Below are 25,863 nucleotides of genomic sequence, written 5' to 3' on the forward strand. Positions count from 1 at the left end.
TTACACATCACGACACGGTGCTGAAAGGCGGATCCAGCCTGGTGGCTTATGCTCACCAAGCAGCCCTGCCGTGGGAGGGAGAACCTGATACAACACTTCTGACCATGGCCCTTCTTCTGATCCATCCCGAGCATCTTGGAAGGGAGATGCCCTATTCCCCGCTCCAGGACCAAACATCACAGAGGTGCTGGGGAGGGTGACCCACCAGGAAGGAAAGCGAGTTGTCTATGAGGAAATCTTGCTCCCACCACCACCTTGGGTACCACTGCAGAGATCTCAGACCACATCATCTCATCCAGCCCTGGGCACAGCAGCTCTCTGCCTGTTACCACTTCAGCCCTGTGCAAACCACCCTGCCCTGCAAGAAAGCACTGCTTGGTATCAAGGATGCCTGCAGGTGATGATGTGAAATGTGAATAAGGAAAGTAGTTTATGCAGAAAAGTAATGATCCCTTCGGGATCTTCCCAGTTTATATGCAATTATACCAAGCAGCTAAAAAGGAGGAGTGCTCAGCAGAGAAGGGAGGCGGATAATCTGCTGGTGTAAAGCCCCACAGCTCCCTGAAGCAGTAAGCAATATAAACCAGAGCTGACATTTGAGGATGCACATGATCTTCTAGTTTACGTGTGTCAGGACATCTGCTACCACGACCTCATACAGATAAAACTATCTCTCTTCACCTGTGGCTGCTGCTGAGTGTAGGGTAGACTAACTCATTGAGCTGAGCCTCACGCAGGGGATTCCGCTCCTTCATGCCAATTTATAGCCAATTCAGGATTTAAGCAACTATTATTTATCACCAGGGCTCCCTGCTAACCGTTACCACATCAGTGAGGATTTACTTAAAATGAGTTTCCAAATTAGCAACTCTGCATTCATTTCTTTTATGTTCGTTCCAGTTTATAAGGAATGTCAGCAAATCACAGGATCCCACTCAGGGTAAATTACCTGGGGATTTTATGCATGACGGTTCTGCTGAGCTGCAAAGGCGGTGTGGCAGCGAGCTCGTCATGCTCACAGTGCCTATGCCACCAGGGAGAAGGAGCCCAACTGCTTCCAAAGGAAGAACAGGTTGGAAAGATGCTTAAAACATCTTGCAAGTATTGATGAGGCTTCCCCATGCAGACTAGAGCATGTCCAGGCCATGCACCCATCTCCCAACTCCTGCAAGTAATTCCCCTCTTCCCAAATTTATCACTACTGAATGAGAAAGGAAACGAGCTCACTGTCTTTCTGTCTGAGTTTATTCCCTGAGACAAGAGCTTTTCTCCCTGGCAGAAAGCAAACTATGGTTCACTTTGTTTAGAAGTGAAGAAATAGCAGGTCTTGACTCCATAGATTTCTGGCAACAGTTATGCCTTGGAAAAACACTTGTATTGGCAGAAAAGTGAAAGACTCCTGTCTGCTGCAGCAGCCTTTGGCCTCTGTGGATGTTTCTTCTGATCCCAGGCAGATGGAACACGTTTTCTACCCTGCACCACTCCATCAGTTTCTGATCCTGGATCCCTGTGCCAAGTCACACTGGCCTCGGCAATGGGGCAGGAGTCAAAGCCACCAGCTCCCACGAAGAAGGCTGGGAACAGGAGCTAATGTACAGGCAGCAGAGCCAAAGATGCCAAGGGATGTCACTTCTCTTTGAAGAGGCGGAGGAACAGGATGGCCAAAATGTGATGACAAGGACCGGCTGCTCCATCATATCAGAGTGGCAGTACAACCATTAGGTTTCTCAGGATACAGCTTGAAGGTGGTGGTCCCATGCAACAGCATGCGGTATTTTCAAGCTGGGCTTTGAAGGACAAGGGCTGTCTGGTAAGGTGAGAGACAAGGCAGAAAGACCAGAACTAGATGTTTGCTCCAGGTGACATAGGTTAAAATGAAACTGTCCCTGGCCATGCCCAAAGGTGTAGATGAGGACATGGGGGGGGATGGAGCACCTCTTTGCTTTTCTTGCAGTCCTGGCTGGGATGTGGTTTAGACTCCACTCATCACTAAGGATGGGTTTAGCCTCCAGTACCGGAATGACAAGTGTCTCGTCGGTGATGAGCAGCCAGCCAGGACCTAGCAAGTAACTGAGCTGAGCATTGCACAGCAGGGCACAAGCAGCTGCCCTGTAACAGCTTCCATGACAGCAGAAGAGGAGCCAGCACAGACACAGCCAGTGGGATGCTTTGGATGTAGGGAGGGAGGACAGTGCTGCTGGAAGAGCTCTGCAGCCCTCATCCTTCCCAAAGCAGAGACACTAATGATTTGGGTAGGACGCAGCTCCAAATACCAAGATTGGCCGTCCCAAAACTCTGGTGGGTTTTGCCAAAAGCTTTGGCCTTTCTTTTTTTCTTGCTTTTTTCTTTTTTGTCATGTAGCCAACTGAACATTCCTGTCCAGCTGCCTTCAGCCTTCTGTTACCATTCCTTCCCTAATGAATCTTTTGGGACACACAAGCCCCAAATCCTGCACAACTCTCATGCTCCCTTTCTGCCCTGCAAGATGGCTGCAGCCAGTTTTCATGTTAAATTTCCCAGCTTGGAAACTCAGCAGCATGAGGAAGGGCAGGTGACATTGCTTTCCATATCCACCTTCAATGTAAAAGCAGGGCAAATCTTGCCGAGGGGCCGGAGTGGAACAGCCACCGTGCTGAGGCTCTGAACATAGCTCAGTACATGGTTGTGCCCCAGAAACAGAAGAGTGCTGGAGACAAAAATAAACCACTAGGACTATTTCTCATCTTGATCCTTGGGAATGAGGAATTTTGTTCCTTGTGGTCCTTATTCCATCCCTGTGCTGCTGCTGGGGCCCTCAGTCCCAGCCCAACACCATGCTGCTGGCTGCACTCCTGATGGACTTTGTGTTCCTAAGTATAAAACCAGCTGCTTGGTGACTCTGAAGACTTGTACACAGATGGCCTGGAGTCTCCTTTGGTGGTTTTGCACCTTTGATCTCTGGATCGTGTATCTCAAGACCAGAAAGGGCTTTTGTGCTGGCCAAGGAAATCACTACATAAAAGGACAGAGAGAGCTGATAAGGAAAGGGGTAAAAGGATTGTGCTGCAAAGGAAAAAGGCAGCCTACTCCTATGCCTTGAAACGCCCAAGACATAAAGTGAGAACTGGCGAGGGTCAGGCTGAATTGGCTCTTGCAGAGGATGGCAATAACAAGAGAAGTTTTAGCCATCTACATCAGAGGAAAAGGGAAGGAGAAATGGAGCTGCTGTACAGAAAGGATGGGGTATAGATCAAAGTTAGTCCAAGCATGATCCAAAACTAATTCATCCTTCTAATATCCTGTCACTGTGCAGAGGACACAAGGATAACAGGAACAAGGAAATGGACATGGAAATGTCACATCCCTCCAGATAAAGAATCAGAGGGCTGCAGGCTCGTGTCATGGGCACAGCTGGCTCCTATCCCCTAGTACTGAACACCTGACACTGAAACCTCCCTATCAAAACGTTCACAAAGCATAGGGAAAGAAGAAGAGAAAATTACTTAAAAGAGGGAAAAATGCCACTCCACCAACTACAGATCATTCAGGTGTCCCATGCCACATGACAGGCATAGAGCAAAGTCCAAGGAAAGGGGGAACTGGAGCTCAGAACATATCACCCTGTTTTCCACTCCCCCAAGGGTGCCAGATAGCCTGATAACACTAACAGATAAAATATTGCCTCTGTAAATGGGAGAAATGGAGATCTAATCTACTTCCACAGCAGCAAAATGTTTGCTAGAGCACCACACCACTAAGTCCCCGAGAGCCTGGGGGGACAGGAACTAGTCTGTGGGCTGTGGGAGACCAGCACCCAGCTCCTGGATCAGGCCTAGAACAGGTTTATGGATGATGTCAGCCCAACATCAAGTGGGCTCACGGTGTTCAGAGGCCTGAAATATCCAAGGTAAATGGAGAACCAGAAGCAAGAGTCTTCAAGCATAGATGTGGGAATACCTCAGCTTCAGGACTTGGGACCACTTTTGGTCCGAACCAAAAATGCTTGGAGGAACATCTCATTCTGTTCAACTCCTGCCTGCCTGCAGCATACACGTGAGTACTAATTCTCCTTCCCATAACTGAAGCACTTGACTTGCCACCTGATTTCTAGACATTTCTAGGAAAACCCCAGCTCTGCTAAGCAGAAAGTTGCAACTGCAATGTGCCTAATCATAAATGCTAATCTAATGCTGCCGCACAGAGCCAGCACACATAGTTCCCATTGCTAGCAGGCTCTTGCTGCAGAGCCCAGCAGCAGCATCAGTTTGTTTATTTGGAGTGATTTACCCTTGAATTTCTCACCCTCCTTCCAAGAAGGTGGCACCCCCAAACACGAATCCACTGCACCTACCAGTGCCTCTGCAGGCTTTGGAGAGGGCTGGGAATGAGGCTGGGTGCGGGGGACTCAGCTTGCAGAGGGCCGCAGGGGAGTACTGGAACAACAGCAGCTCTAATTCAATTTCTACCCATTTCCCATTTTGCCTTCACTTCATTATAGATTATTATTTTTAAACTGAAGCAAACAGAGTCGATTCTGCTTCCAACTGAATTGCCCACGGGCTGGCTCCTCTCCTCCATCCACCTGATAGAATCTTTACAGCAAGCTTGCTCTCAATGGACCTGCAGTCTTCAGGGAGCAATGCCTTGGTTGGGGACAATCTCTTGTCTTTTACAGAAAGCAGCATTTAGTTTCCAGTCACTGGCTGTTTCATGCAGCTTTTCAACTAGATAAGAAATGGCATCCATGCCCAGACTTAAAAGAGGGTAATTCCCAGCTTGAACTGGGACAAAAAGTTGGGATCTCAATATACTTTGCAAGCAAGGGGGGTCGTTTCCTTTCTGTTTCCAGCCTTTTCTACAGCCCAGCATAACTGTAATGCTGCAGATGAGCACAAATTTCTAAATAAGTTGTTTCAAAGCAAAACCCAAACCATTCTCCTTTGAGAAGTGTCAATGTGAGACTTCACAAAGATTTCTAAATATAGATACTTCAAAAGAATAAGTGCAATAAGAAGACTGGTCAAAACGGATCGTTTTCTGCACAGACTGGCAGCTTTGACAAACTCGTGCTTTCTGACAAAAAGATACTAAACTGCAAATGTTCCCTGGGCACGTGCACAGCCCCAGCTCACCCACTGAGGCTGTTTGTCCCAGCACAGGGGACACAGTGATAGTCCTGTCCCTCCACTAAGCAACGATGACAACGTGACAGCCTTTCCCAGGCCCATCATGGTTCTCTCTCACTTTCTTCACCACCTGACTCACAGTTTGGGGTCCCACTGTGGGGTACATATAGGTTGGAACAAGGGGAGGGCTGAACAAGTGCTGGACTTGGCTCAGCTGCCCAGCCAGGACCTCTTGAAATTAACTGCTCCATCCCTTGTTCCATCTCTTGTATAACCTAAGCTCCATGGATCTTCCCAAAGGGCAGCAGATCACAGCTCTGATCCCATCACCTCCTGGAAGGCTGCAAATGATACTTTAGGTTCCCTCAGATCTCATCCCCTGCATCCCTTTGGACATCCCACACTGCACCGGTGAGAGCCCTGCAGGCAGGGTACCAGCACCTGGGCAGCAATCAGCAATGGGGACAGTCCTGCCTTTCCCAAGCAAGTCCAGTTGAATCTCACTCATAAAAGATTTATGAGTGTTTTTGTACTGATTTGAGCTGTTCAGGAGCACTCCCTGCAGCCTCCAGCCGGGTTTCTGGGGAGGGCGTGCTCTTCTGAGATGTTTCCTATTTTTGACGGCACGTTGAGCATAGCCCCTAAATTAAAATCTTCTATTTCAAGTCTATTTTGATCAACTCCACTTCCTTCAGTTTAAAAGATACAATAAGAATAGATGAGCTCTTACAAATTAAAAGCCTCTCTTGCTTAACAAATTGTATCTCTGCAATAATTAATTGTCTGGAGAGAGATTCCAGCCCTACGTTTTTGGTCTTATTCCAGGCTGTGTAAGGGGAAAGAGAAAAAAAAACATACATTTGGGCATTTGTTGCCTCACCATGCCTGCTCTCATGCTTCCCATAGAAAGCAGGATGGGTCTGACCAGTCCACATGGGGTGAGCCCATCCTGGGCACAACAGTGTCTGCTCTCCTCCATCAGCACGGCTGTCACCAAGTGCCTGTCACAAGCCTCAGCTTGTGGCTTGCAGGGAGATGGCTTCAGGCTCATTTCACTGCCTGTTTTGATTCTTTTTCCATAGGTGATTATTAAGACAGCAGGTCTTCTGCTGTGAGCTACTACTGCTGTTCCCAAATTGATGGTTCCCAGAAGCTGATAGTATGTAGGAGCTGTGTATGTGGAAGATGTGAAAGCAATGCATGGGTTCTGGGGTGGCTGCTGCTGGTGATGCCTCCTGCAAGCTGTTCCAGGACTTTGGGACTTTGTCTAACTTAAAATCCCTTAAGAAATTCCTTGCAGTGCATGAATATCCTTATGATGAGTAGGTCTAAATTAATCTTAGTTTTTGCAGGCTAAGTCCTTAGCTGCTATTTCTCCTGCCATAGCGTAGAGAGCTTCCACCTTCCTTCCCTATGGCAAAACCGCTAATACATGCAGGTTATGACATCTGCTCCTTCAAAATCTTTGCAGTCTTTTCCCACAGGACACGTCCTCCTGGCATCTATCTACCTTGTGTGCTCCTCACCCTTGAAGCTCTTCAGCTAGAAAAGCCTCCATGAAGAGAAAGGTTGTAATTGGCTTTGCTCACCCTGGTAAATGCTCCAGGTCCTCCTACACACAGGAGACAAGGGGGAGGCTGGTATCAGCCAGGACTGTAAGAAATCCCACCTGCAGCAGAGGACGTTCACACTGTGGGTCAGGACAGAAAGATCCTCTGTTTCTTTACCCCATTCCACGTGCAGCTGCCAGGGAGCAGCATCCCACAGCCACAGCTCCCATTGTTACAGTTACCTGCAGTGGGACGGGAGATGGAGAGTGCAGCAGTCTGGCACAGAGGCACGGCAGGTCGCAGGCAGGGTGTCACAGTCTCTGTCCTGGCCTGGCTGAGCTTGCCCACACTGCTGCAATGCTGCTCCCCCCCCAGGTGCCCTCATTGTCAGGGTCTGCGTGCAGGGACGTGCTGGTGACGCACATCCACACTGGTGCCCAGCTCTTAATCTCATGCTGGGAGCAGCTCAGCACTGCACTGGCTTCAAAGAATCGTAGAATGATTTGGCTGGAAGCGACCTTAAAGCTCATCCAGTTCCATGCCAGGGACACCTTCCACTAGACCAGGCTGGTCAAATCCCCGTCCAAAACGGCCTTGAACACTACCAGCGATGGGGCAGCCACTTTATGGTCCCTCTGCAACTCTTGGTCTTCACAGGGCCGACCCGTGCCCCGTCTGCCCGCACTGGCAGATCAGGCAGGATCTCAGCAGGTCCAGCTCAGGGCCCGGGCAGGGTGTGAGCTGGCAGCAGCAGCCGGCAGCCTGCCTGGGCAATGCCCGTGCTCAGTCCATGCTCCGAGCTTTGTGCTCCTTGCCAGCCCCATGGCGGTCCCGCTGCAGGGGAGCGTTTTGCTAATCCTCTCATTCCTGCCCCCATGCCCAGCAGCACAGCCTCCTGCCAGCTTTGCAGGGAAATGCTTCAAAGCACCTGGGGCTCAAGCAGGCAAACCTCCCTGTGAAGCCACGGGGCAGGAGCTGGCTTCCAGCCCTCAGAAATCCTAAATCACTGAACCAACATCAGAGCAGGATCTTACATACACAGACCAGAATCCACTGGCCCCAGGCTAAAACCTGACAGCTCATTCCTGCAAGCGCTGGCAGACCTTCCTGACACAGGGCCCAAAAATGCCAGGAGGGGTGTGAGCAGAGCTGCATCCCAAAGCATCCCCTCCTCCCACTCTGCTCCTGGACTAAGAGTAACCCACTGCTCAGCCTCCTCCACACCCGGATGGGGCAGCAGGTTTGCACAGCCCCAGATTAACCTGCTGCCACAAGATATCACCCGGGCCACGATCTCAGCAGCGTTTGGAAGAGGATTAAATATTTATCTGGAAAACAAGGACATGTACAATTGCATTTGGCAGGATTAGTGCTAAAGCCCATAAAAGACCCACTCATCGGAGCCGTAACTGGTTGCTCCCTTCCTGGGGACATCTCATGCACACCGGTGGGTACATGCTATGCCAAGGTTCCCACTGCCCTCCCAGCCTCATTGCCTGGGGGTAATGGCTGTCACCTCTTCCCACAGACCTCAACATTTCCTCTTTCTCTTTACAGTGCATCAGAGAGATGAAACCTCCTGTACTGGTGTTATACAAACTGCTCTCCCCCTATTCTAGGAGTCCCAATGAATTTGGGACCTTGGACATGTGAACACTCACCTGCCTGAAGGAGCAACGTGCGAGTGTGAAGCCAGCCAGCACCCTCCAGCTCTTGTTAGAGCTTGGAGAGCGTCGCATAACACAGATAGACTGACAACCTGGGAACAAACCTCTAACATCCTCCCTCTGCACTAGGAGAAGCTTAAGAAATATATGACAGACTGTGTCTATAGTCTAACACTGTATCACAGCAGATGGGGTCCTGCTAAGCCTCCTTGGGATCAGCACTGCAGCAAACAGAGGGGTGGGAAAGGCCCAAGCCTCCTTTCCTTCTCCAGTACGTATCCCTGCCTTTGGAAAGAAACATTCCTGGAATAGCCAGGGTTTATGGCATGCCAAAAATACACACACAAGCAGGATGTTGCTCTGGACCTCAGCCACAGCACAGCGAGGGTCTCCCATCACTGGTCTGCAGGCAGGAGCAGTTCCTTGCACAGTGCCAGGCTCCCATGTTGGACTCGCTGGTGCTGTTTTACAGGTCCTTCCCTTGCAATATTTACTTCCCACAAGTGTGCTCTGGCTCACACAGCCCCGACAGGGAATATCAGAGATTTCTGTCATAATTCACCACTTTGTCCAGGACAAGATTTCACTGGGAAGTATTTGTTTTAAAAAACAGCAGCATGTTGACACATTGGGAAGGTCTCTTCTTTTCCCCCTGTACATAATCCACTGGAAATCAAAGTCTTCAGGTGATCCGAGTAAAAGATGCTGGCCTCTCCCATCCGGCCAGGAAGGGCAGCAGTCTTTCCATGGCTTTTTAGGTTGGATTTTTCCAGAAGAAAGAACTCAGCACAAGTCCCAAAACCCAACCCTGGATCCTCTGCCAGAGCTCACATCAATGTCTCTGAAACCCAATGGGCCACCCCGCCAGCTCTGCCCAGCCTGCACTGCCCCAGAGCAGCTCCGCACCCAGAGGCTGTGTGTTCCAGGTATTTTCTGCTCCTCTTTCCCTTCCTCCTTTGGCTTTTCCAAACCCAGCCCAGGCTGAAGAGAGCAGCACACAGCTGCCCTTCCGAGCCCTGCTCAGAGCTGAACTGCCATATGTGGGCATAACTTCACCATGCAAAGCTTTTCAGGAGCTCCCATGTTTGCCAAACCTCGCATCCCTGCTCTAGGAGTCCTGTACTTCCCCACCTTCAGCATTGCTAAAGCCTTCAATAACTGCTGTTTCACACACACATAGGACATAGAAGACTTTTCCTTGCTATTCCCTGGCTCATTACTCACTCCATGGCTCAGCACAGCCTGCCTGGGGAAATTCCCAGCTACAAGTGTCTCCGGTTGCTGCCCACTCCATGCAGCCCAGCAAGCCTGGCCAAGGTGGCCACACTGCCAGGGCACGCACTGTGGTTTGGCCATCAGATCTGATGGGTCTCAAGTGCCTCCTTCCTTTTTGGAACCTGCCACCACTCATACTTTCCAGCCACAGCATACCCAGGTACTGTATCTGCCACTTCCCAGGTTGCTTCTGTAGATGTGCAGAGCAGAGTGGTCTGTGCCAGCAGGAATACTCTTGCACAGCTTCTTTTGGCTCTAGGTCCAGCTGCTTTCCTTCACCTCACTGTGTGATCTATGCAGGCTGTCCTTCTCACACCTCTAGTGCTACGCTCTCCAGTTAACTCAGATCTAGCACACCAGGCCATACAGCCCCTCAGAAGCTCCATAGCCACCCAGCCATTGCACAAGGTCAGAGCCCTAGGACCTCCTCTGCTCAGGGGTTTCCAGAAGTGTTGGGTTCCCCCATGACCCAGACACCCCTGCATACCTGAGGCTGCTACAACACTGCACCCCAAGCACCCTGCATGCAGCATCCTTCTGCAGAGCTGGGACCAATGGATCCAGCCTGGGGAAAGGCAACGGCAGCCTGGCCCCATCTCCAGCAGCTGGGGGAGCAGCAGTGGGATGGATTAGGGCAGGGAGACTGGAGAGAGGATCCTGCCCTGATAACCACAGACCTTTATCCCTACATGGCACTTCCCATCCTGACACTTACAAATGTAAGATCACTCCTAGAGCAGAGCCAAGCGAGGGGCCTGGACAAAATCAGCACCCCAGCAACTTGAGCTGACGCAGACATTCCTGAGCGGATTTCAGTCTTGTTTTGAAGGAGGGATCCCTCTGCGGACACACACTGCACACACCAGCCACTTGAGAAGCTCCCAGCAGCCAGTCCCCAGTTCTGGTACCCAGACACATCACAGGCTGCTGATCAAGGGGAAAACTCTCCAGCTCCAGCACATCATAAGCTTATTAAAGATAGATTCATGCTTTGGTCTGCAGAGATAAACACATCAAAGGCATTTTGGTCTGTGTGCCAGTGCCACCAGTATCCCCGTTTGGAAGAGATGGAGGCTGGGATGTGCTTTCAATTCCCAGCATAGGGCACTGGGGGAGCTCAGCCCAGTGAGCTGGGGAGCAGTAGGACCTGTCTCCTTCCAGCTTAGGGAGCTCAGGGCCGCATCCAGGCTGTAATAATTCAGTCCCTGGCTATTTGCTCTGAGGACTCAGAAGTGGCTGGTGGGGACTGAAGCACCTCTCTCACAGTGCATCACTGCCAGTGCTGCTGTCTCCAGGCCATGCAGAGCCAGAGGGGTGGCCAAGCTTCACTGGAGTTCTGCTGGCAGCCTGGGACCTGCTCAGCTCGAGGCAGAGAGCTAAAAGGGAAAGCAGGTCCTCACACAGCTGGCCCAGCAGCTGATATTCACACAGTGCTTTGAAACCTGCAGATGAAAGATTTGAGAGACATGAAAGGCTGCCACTGCCTGCTTGTCATTTGGTTTCTTCCCTCCCTGCCATCACACACATTCAGGGGACAGTTTTCAGCAAAGGCAAATGCAACCTTGTGGGAAAGATGCCCAGCCTGGAGCATCCCTGCCACTGATCCACCACGAGCTTCTCCCCACTGTGGCACAGAACCCCCAGCGTGCTGGCATGGGCTCCTCCTGCCACCTTGAGTTGCACAAGAAGCAAATTTATACCCCAGCATTGACTGGGCTCCAGTTTCATCCTGCTTTGCAGTTACACCCCCTTTTTCTTTATCTCTCCCCAGTGCAACTCAAGAGCCTCAATCCCCCCTGTGGCCTCTCAGCCATCTCCAAAGGGTTGGCTTTCTTGCTCTCAGGGTGCTCACACCAAATGCAAAGTCAGGTTTGCATTAGGAGCAACTGATGGCATCAGGCCTCCTGGCAGCAGGGAAGTTTGTGAGTTTGTGCCTGCAGCCGCTCAGGAGGGAGGCTTTGCACATGGCAAAAGGGCCCTGAGACCTTAATGTTAGCGAGGAAGGTGACGGGCATCACCCAGGGAAGCAGCAGTGGGAGGCAGGAGGCATCCCACCCTGCTCTGTGCCCGGCACAGCTCAGTGGAGCCCGACACACCGCATGCCCCGAGCACGGCTCACTTCCAGCATTTCAAATTTGCCGGATGATAACCTCAGTGTCTGAGTTCACAGCTCTGATCCCACCCACTTGTGGTCTGACTCATGTTGCAGTCACCGCGCTGCCTGGATATTGGTGCGAGGAGGGAGGGAGGGAGGGAGGAGAGGAGAGGGAAGGAGGCAGCAGCATCCCGCAGCACACGCTCCTGCCTTCACCAACTGAGCCACACACACCGGGGGAAAGTTGGAGGCAGCGCAGCCACCGAGGGCTTCCACCGGCTGCGGGTGGAGGGAAAGCAGCATCTCTCCCAGGTAAAGCTTTTGCCTTACTTTTCACTCGGTTGTTACACTGGTAAATCACTTTCTAGGTGAGATCTCAGAGGGGCTGGTGCGTGCTCGCTGAGGTTGGGATGTGCAATGGGATAGCCGGGTCAGAGCAAGAGGGTGCTGCTCATTGGACCCCTGTGCTACCATCATTACACTCTGCCTGGAGGAGAGGCCAGGTTGGGGACTTTCACTGGCTGCTGCTGCTGATGGGACCTCTGGAGCAGACAACACCAGGGTCAGAGGGAGGACACGGGTGGAGCGTGCCCAGGCCCTGCCCTGTCTAAGCATCCACCAGTGTGCAGCATCTCTGCCCAAGCAGCCTCCCCACGAGGCTCACTGCTAAGACAACTCCTTGCACCGAGCTGCCAGAGCCCCTTCTCTGGGCACCACAGCCCCTCCATCCAGCCCTGCACACGCTGGCAGTTGGTGGGAATCTGCTGGAGCAGGAGTTGCCCTGTCCATGGGCAAAGCTGGCTCTGTGGTACAGGGTATTCCCGGGGCAGGGTACCCACAAGCTGGGCTGTAACACAGGCACAGCAGGGTGGACACTCCCCAGGGGTGTGCAGTGCTCACCATCCCCTGGCCAGAATAAGCTTCAGCAGAGGCTGAACCCTGGGACATCTGCTGGGAACTTGTGCAGCTCCAAGCACGCCCATGAGCCCAGCACCTCTGTTTTCGGTTTTTATCTTTTCCAGGCACCCTCCGAGTGCCTGCAAAAGACAAAGTGCTCTCTGCAGATCAAACTTCCAAAATGCCGACTGCTCTGCTGGTTTCTACGTACCCTTTCAGATTCTCTGCTTTCAGGGGCCCCAAACTCCCTCTTACCCACTGTCCTGGGGAGCACTTTTTCCCCTGGGGAGAACGATGGACGGCTGGTGCCTGTATTGGGAATTGTGTCCTGCCTCCCCCAGCCCCTCTGCTCATGCCAGAGACAGTAATTGGTGCTATGTATCAGTCAGGGTTCAGGCTGGGATGGGGCAGGCAGAGCACCAGGCTCCAGCGGAGACCAAGGAACAGGGAGGAAAGTGGGGATGCAGCCAGGCAGGACCCTGCTGTCTCCCCCCAGTCCCAGAGGTGCAGACAGGAGTCTGCAAATATGAGACTGCAACTGTCTGTGTGCACCTGTACGATCACAGGGTAAACTCTGTCTACAGACATGAATGAAGGCACAGGGCACCTTGAACGTGTGAGCACCCAGGAGCAGCACATCCAACAGCCCTGCCCCAGGGAGCAGAGGGGAGATGAGCAATTGCAAGGACGATACGGAAACAAGGGAGCAAAAGCCTTCAGCAAGTGCAAGGACAGAGGCATGCTGAGCGATGCTATGGGGTGCAGCACCACATGGGAGGCATGGGGAGGAGCACAGCCCCTCCAGAAAGGCTGCTCATAAGTAGAAACAACCCCACAACCTCACCAAAGCCCTCCACAGACAGCAGAGCAAGCTAGTTACCACATCACTCTCACGTTTGTCCCCTCTCACATTGCCTTCAAGCCCAAACTCTGGCGAATTCAGTCTTGTCCCATTGTGAGGCAGAGGATCAAGACTGCCCTTTGCCAGGGTCCCTGCAGCTCCTGGCTCTACCCACTCCCCACCATCAAACCCCAAACATCTTCTTTCAGCCAGGAGAAATCCCCACCTTCTTGCCCATCTCAGCCTTGCCTGAAGCACATCTCGCAGCGTGCCTGGGTGGTTAATCTCAGGAAGCACTTGGATATAATTTTAGAAAGGGCCATGATGCTCTGCTGCGAGCTCTGCAGGGCCAGGAATGTGACTTCTGCGAGCTCTTTGCTCGGAAAGAAGCTAAAGCAGAAGGTAAAGAAACATTTCAGGTCTACCTGAGAGGAGAACCATCCTGGCCAGGCTTCATGCGGAGCCTCTCCTGAACCCACAGCCATTGCTCTTGGTGCCCATTCGGGAAGCAGGAAATACTTTCCAAAGACAGGCTGCCACGTTCGGACACTCGCCAAACGCTCCTTTTCTGCCTACGTACCATGCTGATGTACCTAGGCTTTTAACAGATTTTAAACCAACCTATTTATTACAGAACCAGAGCTAGAAGCACATGAATGGACATGCATTACCTGCGCTGCCGGAGCAGGTGCTGCATCCCATTAGTCTCGCAAAAATGCACAAAGGGCTGAAATCAACAGTGTTGAAGGAAAGGATGCTGAAAGATGGGGAGGAGGAATAAAAGGCTAAAATGCAACAGAAACATCCCATGGATAAATCACAGCCCCCTCCCCAGAAGAGATAATTGCCATTTCAAAAGGGAACACAGTGGATCAAATGTAACATGGGCTGCAACAGAGCAGAAAATGTCTATTCAGGCAGGAGAAGGCAGGAATTACTATGAGAGTTACGAGGCTAATTGGGAGACAATAGTACATTAAAATGGGAAGATCATTAATGCTCTGAAGAAGACTATTAACAGAGTTCTTTAAAAATCAGCCTAGAGATAAATTTTATTTAATGGTTTTCATTGGTCATCTTGGCTCAGAAAATGGGAGTTTCTCTAAGAAAACGCATTGGTTGGAAACCTGGGAGAAGTTTTGAACAGGCTAAGTACTATAGGAGAAGAACCAGAGGATCCAAACAGCGACAGAAACACAATAGACTGGCATTAGTTCACATGCTTAGGGACTAACAGCAAACATTGCTACTCTAAGCAGCTGAAAACACCATAGGAAAAATATCTGGCTTTTAGGGGACCCCAGGATAACTGCAACAAAACAAATGCAACCTGACAAGTCCTCACAGCAGAGATAGCATCCATCAGAGCACCAGTGCCATGGGAAAAAGCACTGGAATACGGCCCAGAAGCAACGCCCTACTCTGGTCCCCCAGTGTCAGGAGGGTGATTCTGAACCAGGAGCAGGTCCCAGCTGTGATAATGAGGATAATCAGGTAAATGTAAAGGCTGCCTGGTGAGACAGGGCTGGAAGGATATCACTTATTCAGGCTATTGCTAGAAATCCTGCCATGGGAAACAGCTGCTCCGCTCATACATCAAGGAGGAAATGAACTTGCTCTGCCAAAATGCAACAGGAGCAGAGGACACAGGGCCTGGAATTAAAGGTGGTGACCTGAGCAGAAAACCAGGGGCAGACGTGGAGTCTGGGAGGGATGATGCTCCAGGAGAGAGCCCCAGGCTAAGTGCATTGCTGCAGGGACTGTGCACTGATGTCAGTGGGCTGAGCCACAGTCCCAGTCTACACCAGCCCTCCAGCCTACAAAGACATGTCCAGAGGCTGTGATCACTCAGGGGAATGTTTCCATGAGACAATTTGCCTGAGGGACACAGGGAAGTGTCTCACACCCCCGCCACAGTTTGGGTTGCAACATCCCACATCCGAGCTGGCAGGTCCTGCCCTATCCCACAGAGAATCAAAGTCCCAAGGGTCTGCAGGCAGCCGAGCCCTGAAGCCCACATGTGTGCCTTGACAGCCAGTTCTCGGCAGGGATGGGGACATCTCTGTCTCCTTCATTTAGGAATCACTGCTATTTCCTTCCACAGCACAGCCCAGTGGCTCTGTATCTCACTCAGGAATGCTTTTTACCCCCTGCCCTGAATGGGGGATGATGTGCCCATTCCTTGCCCTGAGCTAATTAGAAAAAGCAGTAATAAAGGTATTTCTGGTCAGGTGTGTGGCACAGGGCTGCCCCATGGCACTGCCTGCACCATGGCGGTACCAAGAGTGCCAATGCATTCAGAGGTGGGACCCACCAGCTGAGCCCTGGCATGTGAGCTGCAAGAGCCCATGTGAGCTGCGAGAGCTGGTGGCAGGAGCAGGTTGTTGATGTGTGGTGAAGCAGCCACGTAGGAGGCTGTGATCCACCCACAGCATTTTCTAAGTGTGCTACTCCCCCTATAATTTATCCTGCCATTTCCACATGTTGGGAGCAACGCAAAAACATCCCTTTCACTTGGAAATACCGTTCTCCGAGAACAACCTGTTCTCAGCATTGCCGTCAGTGGGCAGGCAGCGCTCAGCTTGTTCCACACTGCTTTTGTGCAACGAACAAAGAGCTTTCCATGGCAAGAGCCTGCGCTGCAGCAGGAGGTGAGGAAGCACTCCACATGCTGCCGCCGCAGCTGAAAGTATCACAGCCCTCTCCCAACAGCCTTTACCCCAGCACCCAAATTCAGAGGACCCCCTGTCTGGCAATGAATTTGCTCTGCTCAGCAGAACGCTTCCCATGGGCCAATTCATCAACTGTCATTCACTTTCAGTTCCTTTAGAATCAGCAGGGCTGCAGGTATCATCTTTAATCTCACAGGTCCTCATCTCTCCACCACATGGCTCCTGGCAGTTGGTGGTTATTTACTCATTCAGTCTCCCTGGTATACTCTCTCCCTTGGCCCCCATGCCTCTAACCTTGAATCAAAGACATAAATCACCTGAAGAGTATTTCAGCCTGTTCCACATCCTTATCTTGTACTTGCAAGGTGAGTTTGACTTTAAAATCTCACCCTGCCCTCTGCCAAGACTGGACCTATTCCTTCTCCTGTTTGTTCCACCATTGTAGCTTGTTGCACCCTATAGGGAATCAGTTCCACCTTCCTACACAAACCTGTGCACCACCAGGGAGGGCTTCACTACCACTATGGGAGCCTGGGGAGCAGGGTCCTGCATCACCCATGGGGACCAGCTCATCTCTCCCCCAGCAGCACAGCAGGGAGGATGAGGAAGACCCATCCCCTTCACTAGGAGATCACATCTACAGCACAGGCAGCTCCATGAAGGTCCCAGCACAAGCAGTTGGACTCCTCAGCCTGCTCCCAGCCCCTATTCCTCTTGTCCCTTCAGCTGCAGGGAACAGGACCTATGAAGGTGTTGGAGCCCTTTCCAGCCACCTCCTTCCCAGGACATTGCATCACTGACGAATAGGTTCCTTTTACCTCCATTGACCAGAGGAGAGTGAGGATTTCCTCTCTGGGCTGCAGGAGATAGAAGAGTTGCTGATGGCAGGGACCAGCACAAGGCATGGGCTGCTGCGAAGTGCAGATGCAAAAGCAAAGTTTAGCAAGGCTTACAGCCACACGTCAGAAATTACACAGTTGTGAATAATTTTGCTAGATTGCATAATAAAAGCACACTGCTTTCTCAGGAAAACTCTTTCCTCATCCTCCCAGTCCTCATTTTTGTCATAAGCTCATAGAATCTTGGTGCCTCTAGAATCCCTGCCCTTCCCTCAGCATCCCTACTTCATGCGGGTACCCCCAGGGTTGGGGGGATGCAGCTGCAGAGACATGAGTGCCTGGGTGCCAAAGGGCTCTCTAATACAGGTTTAAGTAGGCTGAAGAATCCAAGAGAGGTACAGGCATCCCATTTCTAGAGGGGTTTGAGGGAGAGCTCAAATAACCTTCACCCGCTGCAGCTCTGTGCTGGTGCTTTCTTTGCAGGTTGTCCTCAGGAAGGCAAAGCTCTGTCCCAGCTGGAGCACTGCAGACCGCTGCCACCAACCAAACATGCAGAGCACATGAGACCCCTTGGTTGCTCAGAGAAAAGGAGAAGGCAGCAGAGGAAAAGGGAGCAGTTGAGACCCACCAGCAGCTGCCATGGGGGATTGGCTCCAGCACTGACCTCACCAATGGGGCCAACAAGCACAAGCAAGTCACAGGGCCACATCTTTCCATGGGTCATGTCACTCCTAGCAGGCAAGGAGCAACACTGAATGTGTGAATTGACTCTGCAATGTTCTACAAGGTCAGTGTAGGCCCAAGGTCACTTTGGAAAGGGCTCTAGAGCTGCATCGTAGAGGCTCACACCAAGAAGCTTTGGAGCCAGTGAGAGCAGGACTGCTCCATCCATGCAACTGCACTATGGATCCTTGTTACAACCATACAAGCTCTCAAAAAAGGATGGACTTCCCCTTGCAGCTGCTGGTTGGGTCCTGCCTCACCATCCTCATCATGGTCACTCTCTGCGGTAACATCATCGTCTGCCTGGCCGTCACCCTGGACCGCCGGCTCCGCAGCCTGACGAACTGTATCATCGTCTCCTTGGCCATCACCGACCTGCTGCTGGGCCTCCTGGTGCTGCCATTCTCTGCCTTTTATGAGCTCGCCAAAGACTGGCCCTTCGGCAGCACCTTGTGCAACATCTACACCAGCCTGGACGTCATGCTGTGCACGGCTTCCATCCTCAACCTCTTCATGATCAGCCTGGACCGCTACTTTGCTGTCACCACCCCACTCCGCTACAGCCAGCTCGTCACTCCCTCCCGGGTGGCTGTGGGTTTGGCTGTTATTTGGACCGTTTCACTGATGGTTTCCTTCCTACCCATTCACCTGGGCTGGAACACCAACGGCACAGCAGTCCAAAACACAGTCCCCAACTGCAACAGGGAGTGCACACTGGAGGTGAACCCTGTGTATGGGCTCGTGGACTCGCTGCTCACCTTCTACATCCCCCTGGTCATTATGTGCATCACCTACTACCAGATATTCAAGATAGCAAGGGAGCAAGCCAAGAGGATAAACCACACATGGTGCTGCAGCAGCAACACCCACATGCCGCCCATGGTGAGGGAGCACAAAGCCACCGTGACACTAGCAGTGGTGATGGGAGCCTTCATCGTGTGTTGGTTCCCCTATTTCACAGTGTTCACGTACCGCGGGATGTGGGGGGACAGCAGGGTGAAAGGCACACCCATGTCCATTGTCCTCTGGCTGGGCTACGCCAACTCAGCCCTGAACCCCATCCTCTATGGGACACTCAACAGGGATTTCCGGGTGGCTTACCAGCACTTGCTGCACTGCTGGAGGACTGGGGGCCCCAGGAGCTCCGGCCTGCCTCCTCCCCAGAAGGCCCATTCCAGGGGCAGGAACTGCAGGCAGAGCCAGGGCAGGCAGGAGGGTAAACCCCTGAAACTGGAGATGAGGAACGGGAAGGGGATCTTGCTGACCGATGGAGCCCTCAAGAGGTAAGAGCCTTCTCACATGCAGGGCTTTGATGGTAGGTCCATTCCCAGAGAGAAAGGCAAAGGTGGGGACCCCACATTGTCCATGAACTTTTAAGCAACAAGCTGATGCCCCAGTAGGAAAACCCTTGCTCAGGCAACTCTTGCTCTTTGCAGTCACTCAGATATTCAGCTGAGCATCATCATTCAGCACATCCCTCCATGCTGGCAGCACAGCTCCAGCTACTCCAGCTTCACACGTGGCTGGCTACTCCTGCAATCGTCACCCATTCACAAGGAACACAAAACATCCCTGGTTTTGTTGGGTAATGGGGACAGTTTTGCCATCAGAATTAGCTGTACAGAATGGGCACAGCCATTAGCTGCATCTGCTCCCAAAAAATGGACATGTCCCACTCTCTGCTGGTAGGCAGCCAGCAAAGCCTGGGCACACAGCAGAGCCTGGGAAAGTGACCGCCTGTCAGAGGGGACCAACAGGGTGTTAGCCATAGGGCATAGTCAGGCTGCAAGTCCCTGCAGGAGCCAAGATCTGGGTCTTCAGCTCCCTGCTGAGCAGCTCAGCAGTTCCCTTCCCAGTTGAGCCACACACCCTTAGCATTTCCGCTGTCAGTTTGCATCAGCAGCAGATTCAGCCAACAGCAAGTTCCATTCCCATCTCTGGAAAGGGGCAGAAATTCAGGCAAAATTAGGTTGGCAAATGATCTAAGAAATACAAATGCCCATGTAAAGTTAGAGCCAAAAGTTCCCACAACATCATCCCAAGTATGTCACAGGGGTCAGGATCCGCAAGGCGGGTAAGCTCTGTGCCAGGCGGTGGCACCAGTCCCCTCCATGGACACCTATGTCCCCATGGGGCTGAGCCACCCGCACACCACCTTGCTCAGGAGCATTCACCGATCTGAGCACAGGGAGCACAGAGGAGCCTGCCATCTGCCACAGAGCAAACTGCTGCTCCCAAGACTTCAATCCAACTCTGAGGCAGTGCCTGATAAGCAGCCCTGAAACTTTCCATCCATTGATAAGGAGCCCTTTGACTCCCTGTTCCCCATATACCAACAAAGGAGCCATGCTCGTGCTCTCCTGCAGCACATGCTCTTGATCCTGTCCCAGAAACACAGTCTCAAGCCACCGAAAGGAGAATGTAGGGAGGTGAACCGAAGGGCAGAGCCATCCAAAAGGCTCAGGCGGCATCATTCCTCCCCTGGGGCTCAGATGTGACTTTACCCAGGGCAGACAGGCAGCTTGGAGACACAGGAGACACAGAGGGATGGATGAGTGTGAACAAATACAATAACACAGCTTCTGCAGCTGCCTTTTCCGTTTCTGAGAAATTAATAAAGGGTGCAAAGGTTTAGCATTTGGCAAACGTGGTAGCAGGTTGTATATAAAACATATGGAGGGCACGTGCCTGGCATGGCAGAGGTACTTCTGCAGAGACAAAGGAGGAGCTGTGCTGTCGACTCACACAGAAGTGCAGCTCCTGGGCAAACCAGGAGCTCACGTGCTGCTGCTCTGCAGCCAGCCAAGGAGAGCTGCAATGGGGAATGGGGCAGTGGGACTTCCCTACGCAGCAGAGAGGGACAAGAGAAGGGAAACTTCAGTGACTTCTGAAAGAGCTGCCTTACCGCAAAGGGAGAATATGAGACAGATGGAGAGAAAAGGGGAAGAAAAACGGGTTTCTTCCTCCTCAGGCAGAGGTCAGGGTCACTTCCTCCGGGTTTTCCCAGTTAGACAAGGTCCCTGGTTTCCTGGAACCCTGGTTCCCCGCAGGGCCTGATCCTGTTGCATGACTTGTATTTAAAGCCCATGCTGAGGTCAGCAGCATCCAGAGGACCTCAGTCCTCAAGCTCTGAGCATGCAGGTGCCTGGTGCCAGCAGAGCAAAACCCCCAGGGCACAGACCCACCCCAGCTTGTCCTCACCCGCAGGGTGAAGCTCCCCCACTGCTCAGCTCAACCCCCGTGTGCCTCCCAGCTGGATTTGCTCCCAGGGGTGCAGGAGGCTGGAGGGATGATGGTGAGCAGCAGCCGGAACCACAACGATGCAGATACCTGAGAGACAGGGACCACGGGGAAGTGAGAGAGGAAGACTCAAGTACGGGGATGGTTTTTGACTGTTCTAAATCCAGAGATGTCCCTCCTGTCCCCAGCACCGCTGCTGTGGTTTCTGCTCGCTATCAGATAAGAGTTGCTTAAGCACTGAATGATCAGTTATTGCTTTTAATTTCTCTACTTCTCTTCTTGACCTGCTCACTTGCGCAGAACTGATGCACCAAGGATCACATGGAGCCCCTTCCAACCCTTTTTTCCATAGTCATATATACAAACATCTGCTGTTGGCAGATGATCTGGATCAATTAATACCACAGAAGAGAGGTGGGCACAGGATTTACCTGTACACCAAAAGCCTGGCAGCCAGCTTCATCCCAAGCACAAAACAAGCTGGTTCCTCTCTCCCCTTTCCTTCTGCGCAGTCTTCCCAGTCATCTGCTTTAGATGTGTTAACAGAAAAAGATGAAAATGGATCACTCCAGAGACTCGTAACCCCCCAAATAAGAAGGGCCAGAGTCAAGAAGAGCTCTGCTCAGAGCAGCTCCACAGGGTCATTCGGGGGAAAGCACAACCAGCAGTATTTGAACCACTGCCCGTAATAACAATGTTCTTTCCTGTTATGAGGCGTAGAGAAAAGACCAGCAATCAGGAGTGGGAATACTGAAGAACTACAGCCAGTCTCAGGGGCATCAGGAGCAGGAACAGAGTGAGAGTCATCACTGCTTTGGAAATCAAAAGGCCACAGGAGCACCACAGCCATTAAGGGGCTGGAGGCATTTCCATGGGTAAGAACCAAGCAGGGGTGCAAGAGAAGACAGCTGCTCCTATCTCCCCACCAGGCACTAAAAAAGCAAGGCAATTCACTTTACACAAAACCAGTAAAGGAAAGCACTTCTTGCACGCACAACACCTGATGGACCTCAGGAACCTGCTTCACTGCAGTGGGACTGGACCCTGAGGAGGATGCTGAGCAGTGGGCAGGAGTGCAGGTTGTGAGACCAGTCCACGAGGTCCAGAGAGATTGAAAGCCTGAAGGAAGGAGCATGCAGCACAAGCAGGGAGGTACCAGGCAGAAAACACCAGAGCTGAGCAAGTGGCTCCGGATCACCCTCTTGCACATCCCAGCTGTGCTCAGGGGCAGGACGGTGCCCACAGTGTATGGGCAGAGAGATGGCAGTTTCCACAGGGAAGGACCAGTGTCCCAGTTAAGGCGTGCCTGCCCCACCCTGCCTGCTGGCCTCAGGGGGGTCAGACTCCAGGCAGGCACTACCTGGTGCTCCACAAAGCAAAGCCAGGCTCGACCAGGCTGGCACTGACCAAGTGATCTCTTCTTTTTCTCTCTTTTCTTTCTGTCCTCATGTGCAATTTAACCCTTTCCAGTGCCAGAGCTTTCCCGTGAGCCTCAGCCAGCCCCCTGCCCTGGGACCCACATCTCCCAGCCTTCAGCTCCTGGCTGCCCTCTTCCAAAGTCCCATGAGGTTGAAAGGACAGCACTCAGTTTTCCCCAGGGAGCAACTGGACAGCAGAGGCGAGGGCTGCAGGGTGAGTATGGGGCCGGGGTCACTGCATGCAAAGGGGAAGGGGCAGCTCTCCCTGCTGTGGCACCCACTGCATTTTCCCTGATCCAGCCATCCCACTGCAATGGTACTTGACGCAGAGGGTGGTACCATCAGAGGTGCATCCTCACTCCTCATTCCAGCACCATTTGCTCTCCAAACCCAGCCGCAAGCCCAGGGTAGGTGCACAGGGCTGGGGAGGTGTGGGCTTACACCGCCACCCTGCAATGCCCCGGTAGATGCCTGCGTCCTGCCTGTCCCTCCACACACTGCAGAGGCAGCTGTGTTCAGACCATGGATTTCCAGCACACTTCATTTTCATGCAAGCCTACATCGGCTCCACATAAATTGCAGCCGCTTTCACGGGGATGCTGGCAGGGCTCCCATGGTGAGGGGCTGATGCTGCTGCTCTCTCCCAGCGGTGCTGGGCTCAGGGATATGGCTGCTACGCATGGAGATGCCTCTCAGCTCCAGAGAGCCACTTAGCACAGCTCTTCTCAGGGAAGAGCCAGGCAAGGTCACCCTGACCTCCACATCCTCTCCCTCCAGTGCTGCATGTTGATAACCTGGGCTCTCCTGTATTGACTGTGCCTTGGAGGGAGAAAATACAGCCACTCACGTGCTGGAAGCTAGGTACACTTGTCCTTGCTGCACACTGAGCACTTCCAACCTTATCCAAGGTCATGGTGATGGTGAGAGCTGGTGCTGCCTGCCTGCACGTGCAGATGGGGCTGCAGCAGGAGAGCACAAGGGTCCCCTGCTCTAGGGCACAGAATCAGCCTGCACGTCTCGGAGGGTCTCCCCATGAATAACCCTGGAAATGGCATCACCTGTCAATAGGAGAATCAGGGGCTTAGAAAGCAAGGAGCAGGGCACTGAGATCCCCAGGGCCCCATTAGGCCCTGCTGGGCTGCAAGTCCCAAAGTGCCACGTACCAAGGCACAAGCATCACTCAGCAGTGCAGCGGCTGCTCCCCAGGGTGGCATCAAGAAGGAGCAGTGTGAAACCACGAGCCTGGAGGGCACAACAGCTCATAGAGAACCTGCCAGGCGGCAGACACAGTGCTCACCCACCCCCCCCCACCCCCCCCAAGCAGCGTATACACAAGGCAGAGTCATCTCTATTTGCTGTCATTTCCCAACAGCAGGGGCGGAGGGGATGCCAATTCCAGCTCTTCTGCTTCATGCTTTCCCTCTCTGCGCCGCACATATGTTCCGAAACACATTTAGTTTCTGCGAGGCAAAGGCAAAATAGCAGCCATCCCCTGAGAGGCTGCTAATCTAATCAGCAGAGTAAAGCAAAGGCGGTCTGGGGGAGAGGTTTGCAGGAGATCTGAGGTCCCGGTGTGACCACAGATTTCCTCTCTGCACCACGGGGGTGGGGACAGGAAATGTCACCTTGCACAGGGCACCAGCCTGAAAAGTCCCCAAGCCATCTACAGGGGCCATGAGGAAAGGAGCACCCAGGAGCACAGCACCACCAACCCCAGGACACTTACTTTTGTCAAGCTATTCGCAGAGGAAAAACCCCACCACTGCTGGGTGGCCCAAGCAGATGACAAAGCAAGCCACAAAGCAAAGTGATGTCACTCAGAGGGATGCCATTCAGTGGGTCCCGGAGTGACATGAGCCTGCTGAGCATTGCCCAAATGTTAGCACTCAGCATATAACTGTGCTCCAAGAACATCCTCACAGCATCGCACCACAGTCCCTCCCAGGCACAGAGAGTTCTTAATGCAACATCCCTTATGGTGGGGAGCAGGAAAGAGGAGAGCAGGGAGAAAGGACCCACCTGCACTCTGCAAAGCTACTGAACCCCTTCTCTGTTCCCTTGCAGGACCCCTGCTCTGGCAAACAACATTTGCCCTGTCCCCCAACATTGCTGAGGAGCCTTCATCTGCCCAAGGGGTTGTGTTTGAAGAGCCCCTGGAGGAGCTGCAGAAGAGCTTCTCTCCTGCCCCACTGGGGCCGTGACACCTCCAGTGTCAAGCCCCATGCCAGCAGGCAGTGGTGCCCAAGGAGCTCGGTCAGCAGCCAACACATATCCCCAGCAGGGCTGGGCTAGGGGTGCCCTCCACAGACCCCCAGGGCAGTGGGTCAGGCTCAGAGGGCACAGGAGTATGAAAGGGGCTCTGGTCTGTGATCAAGGTCTTGGTGTCAGAGACACCAACCTAGGATGGAGAAGGCAAGCATAGACACTGGCTTCCCTGGTACCTTGTCCAACGGACATACCCATCCCTCAGAGGGGCCAGAGGTGCTGGCAGAAGTGGGGATGATGCCGCAGGAGGGCTAGGCATGGTGAATGTCAGCAGCTGTGAGTGCTGGATGTCCTGCAGCATCTATACTTGGGCAAGACTGTCTCCCACGCTGGGGAGGTTTTGACATGATTGGTGCTATCCCTGCTCTCTGTGACTGCTTTACATCTGCTGTTCCAGCCCCACTTCAAGAAGAGTGGCCCTGGAGCCCCCTGGGAAACATTGAGCATCCAGGGTTTGTCCCTGGGCTCTAGCTTCCCCAGCAGGATCCAAACCAGGATGTTTCTGCATCGAGCCTGTGCAGAAGTAAAGCAGTGTTATAAAAAACTATTTAACACAGTGAGAAAATGAGATAATGGATTTCTTTGGGCATGTTTTGTCCTGGGAAGATCTTGTCCACTATACCCTGCCATGCCACATCCATCCCTCTGCTGAGATAGAGCCTGGACACAGCACAAACTCCCAAGACACAGGTTGCAGCTGCTCCGGGAAGGGCTGGCACGCACACACACACACAGAGCATCTTGCCCTGTGGGACCAGTGAGAACACCCCCACACACACACCCATGTACACACAATCCCCAGCCCCTGAGCTTGTAGGAAGAAGGAGGCCGCCAGCAGCAAGGACTGGGTAGGACTTGAACGAACACCGACGCATTGCTGTGCTGTAAGAGCTTTTCTCCCGGCCCTGACCCCCATCACCCGCAGGCACAGCGTGCTCGCTCCGCATTGCACGGCATCCCCAGAGCGCAGCGGGGGGCAGGCAGAGCCCTGTTTGCAGGACACCCCCGGAAGGGAGGATGCTGAGCGGGAGGGGGGGGGGTGCAGGAAGGGGCTCCCTGCCCGGCGCCAGGCGGGAGCGGTCCCCGCTCCGTGAGCGTCCTGCCCCGGAACGGCGCTGCCAGGGCCCGGCCGCAAGCCCCGAGGCGCGGGGCTCTGCGCGGCGGCAGCGCAGGCTCGGAGCTCCCCCTGCTTGCTGCCGGGGACAAGCCTGCCCGCCCGGCCCGGACACGGCGGAGCAGAGCCCCGAAGCACCCCCGGCTGGGGCTGGGTGCGTCC

General features: G+C 53.0%; 1 protein-coding gene and 1 long non-coding RNA gene across 4 annotated transcripts in view; one reads left to right on the plus strand and one right to left on the minus strand.

The window, feature by feature from the left end:
* The window catches only part of LOC133215878 (uncharacterized), a 95,159-nt gene that overhangs the window by 62,747 nt on the left and 6,549 nt on the right, over positions 1 to 25,863 (minus strand). The window lies entirely within an intron of this gene.
* HRH2 (histamine receptor H2) lies at positions 11,870 to 25,581 on the plus strand. 3 transcript variants are annotated; one of them, XR_009726505.1, is made up of 4 exons: positions 11,870 to 12,004; positions 17,425 to 18,947; positions 22,375 to 22,536; positions 24,387 to 25,577. XR_009726505.1 is itself a non-coding variant. In XM_061360185.1 (3 exons), exons 2-3 carry the CDS (start codon positions 17,845 to 17,847, stop codon positions 21,656 to 21,658), a joined length of 1,143 nt encoding a protein of 380 aa, XP_061216169.1. In that variant the 5' UTR covers positions 11,870 to 12,004; positions 17,425 to 17,844; the 3' UTR covers positions 21,659 to 22,365. The 3 variants fall into 3 exon arrangements, 1 of the variants encoding a protein (XP_061216169.1); XR_009726506.1 differs by lacking the exon at positions 17,425 to 18,947 and having other exon boundaries at positions 24,387 to 25,581; XM_061360185.1 differs by lacking the exons at positions 22,375 to 22,536; positions 24,387 to 25,577 and adding an exon at positions 21,619 to 22,365.

This window comes from Neopsephotus bourkii, unplaced genomic scaffold, assembly GCF_033783945.1.
Source record: "Neopsephotus bourkii isolate Nb327-2 ecotype Australia unplaced genomic scaffold, CSIRO-AGI_Nbou_v1 NB_1016, whole genome shotgun sequence".
In the NCBI taxonomy this organism is placed as follows: domain Eukaryota; kingdom Metazoa; phylum Chordata; class Aves; order Psittaciformes; family Psittacidae; genus Neopsephotus; species Neopsephotus bourkii.

Excerpts from the sequence above, each read along its gene's own strand:
- HRH2 (XM_061360185.1), top strand. The coding sequence starts at position 17,845 with ATGGATCCTTGTTACAACCATACAAGCTCTCAAAAAAGGATGGACTTC. Across the intron at positions 18,948-21,618 it reads ACCGATGGAGCCCTCAAGAG|GCGTAGAGAAAAGACCAGCA; the intron begins GTAAGAGCCTTC and ends TCCTGTTATGAG.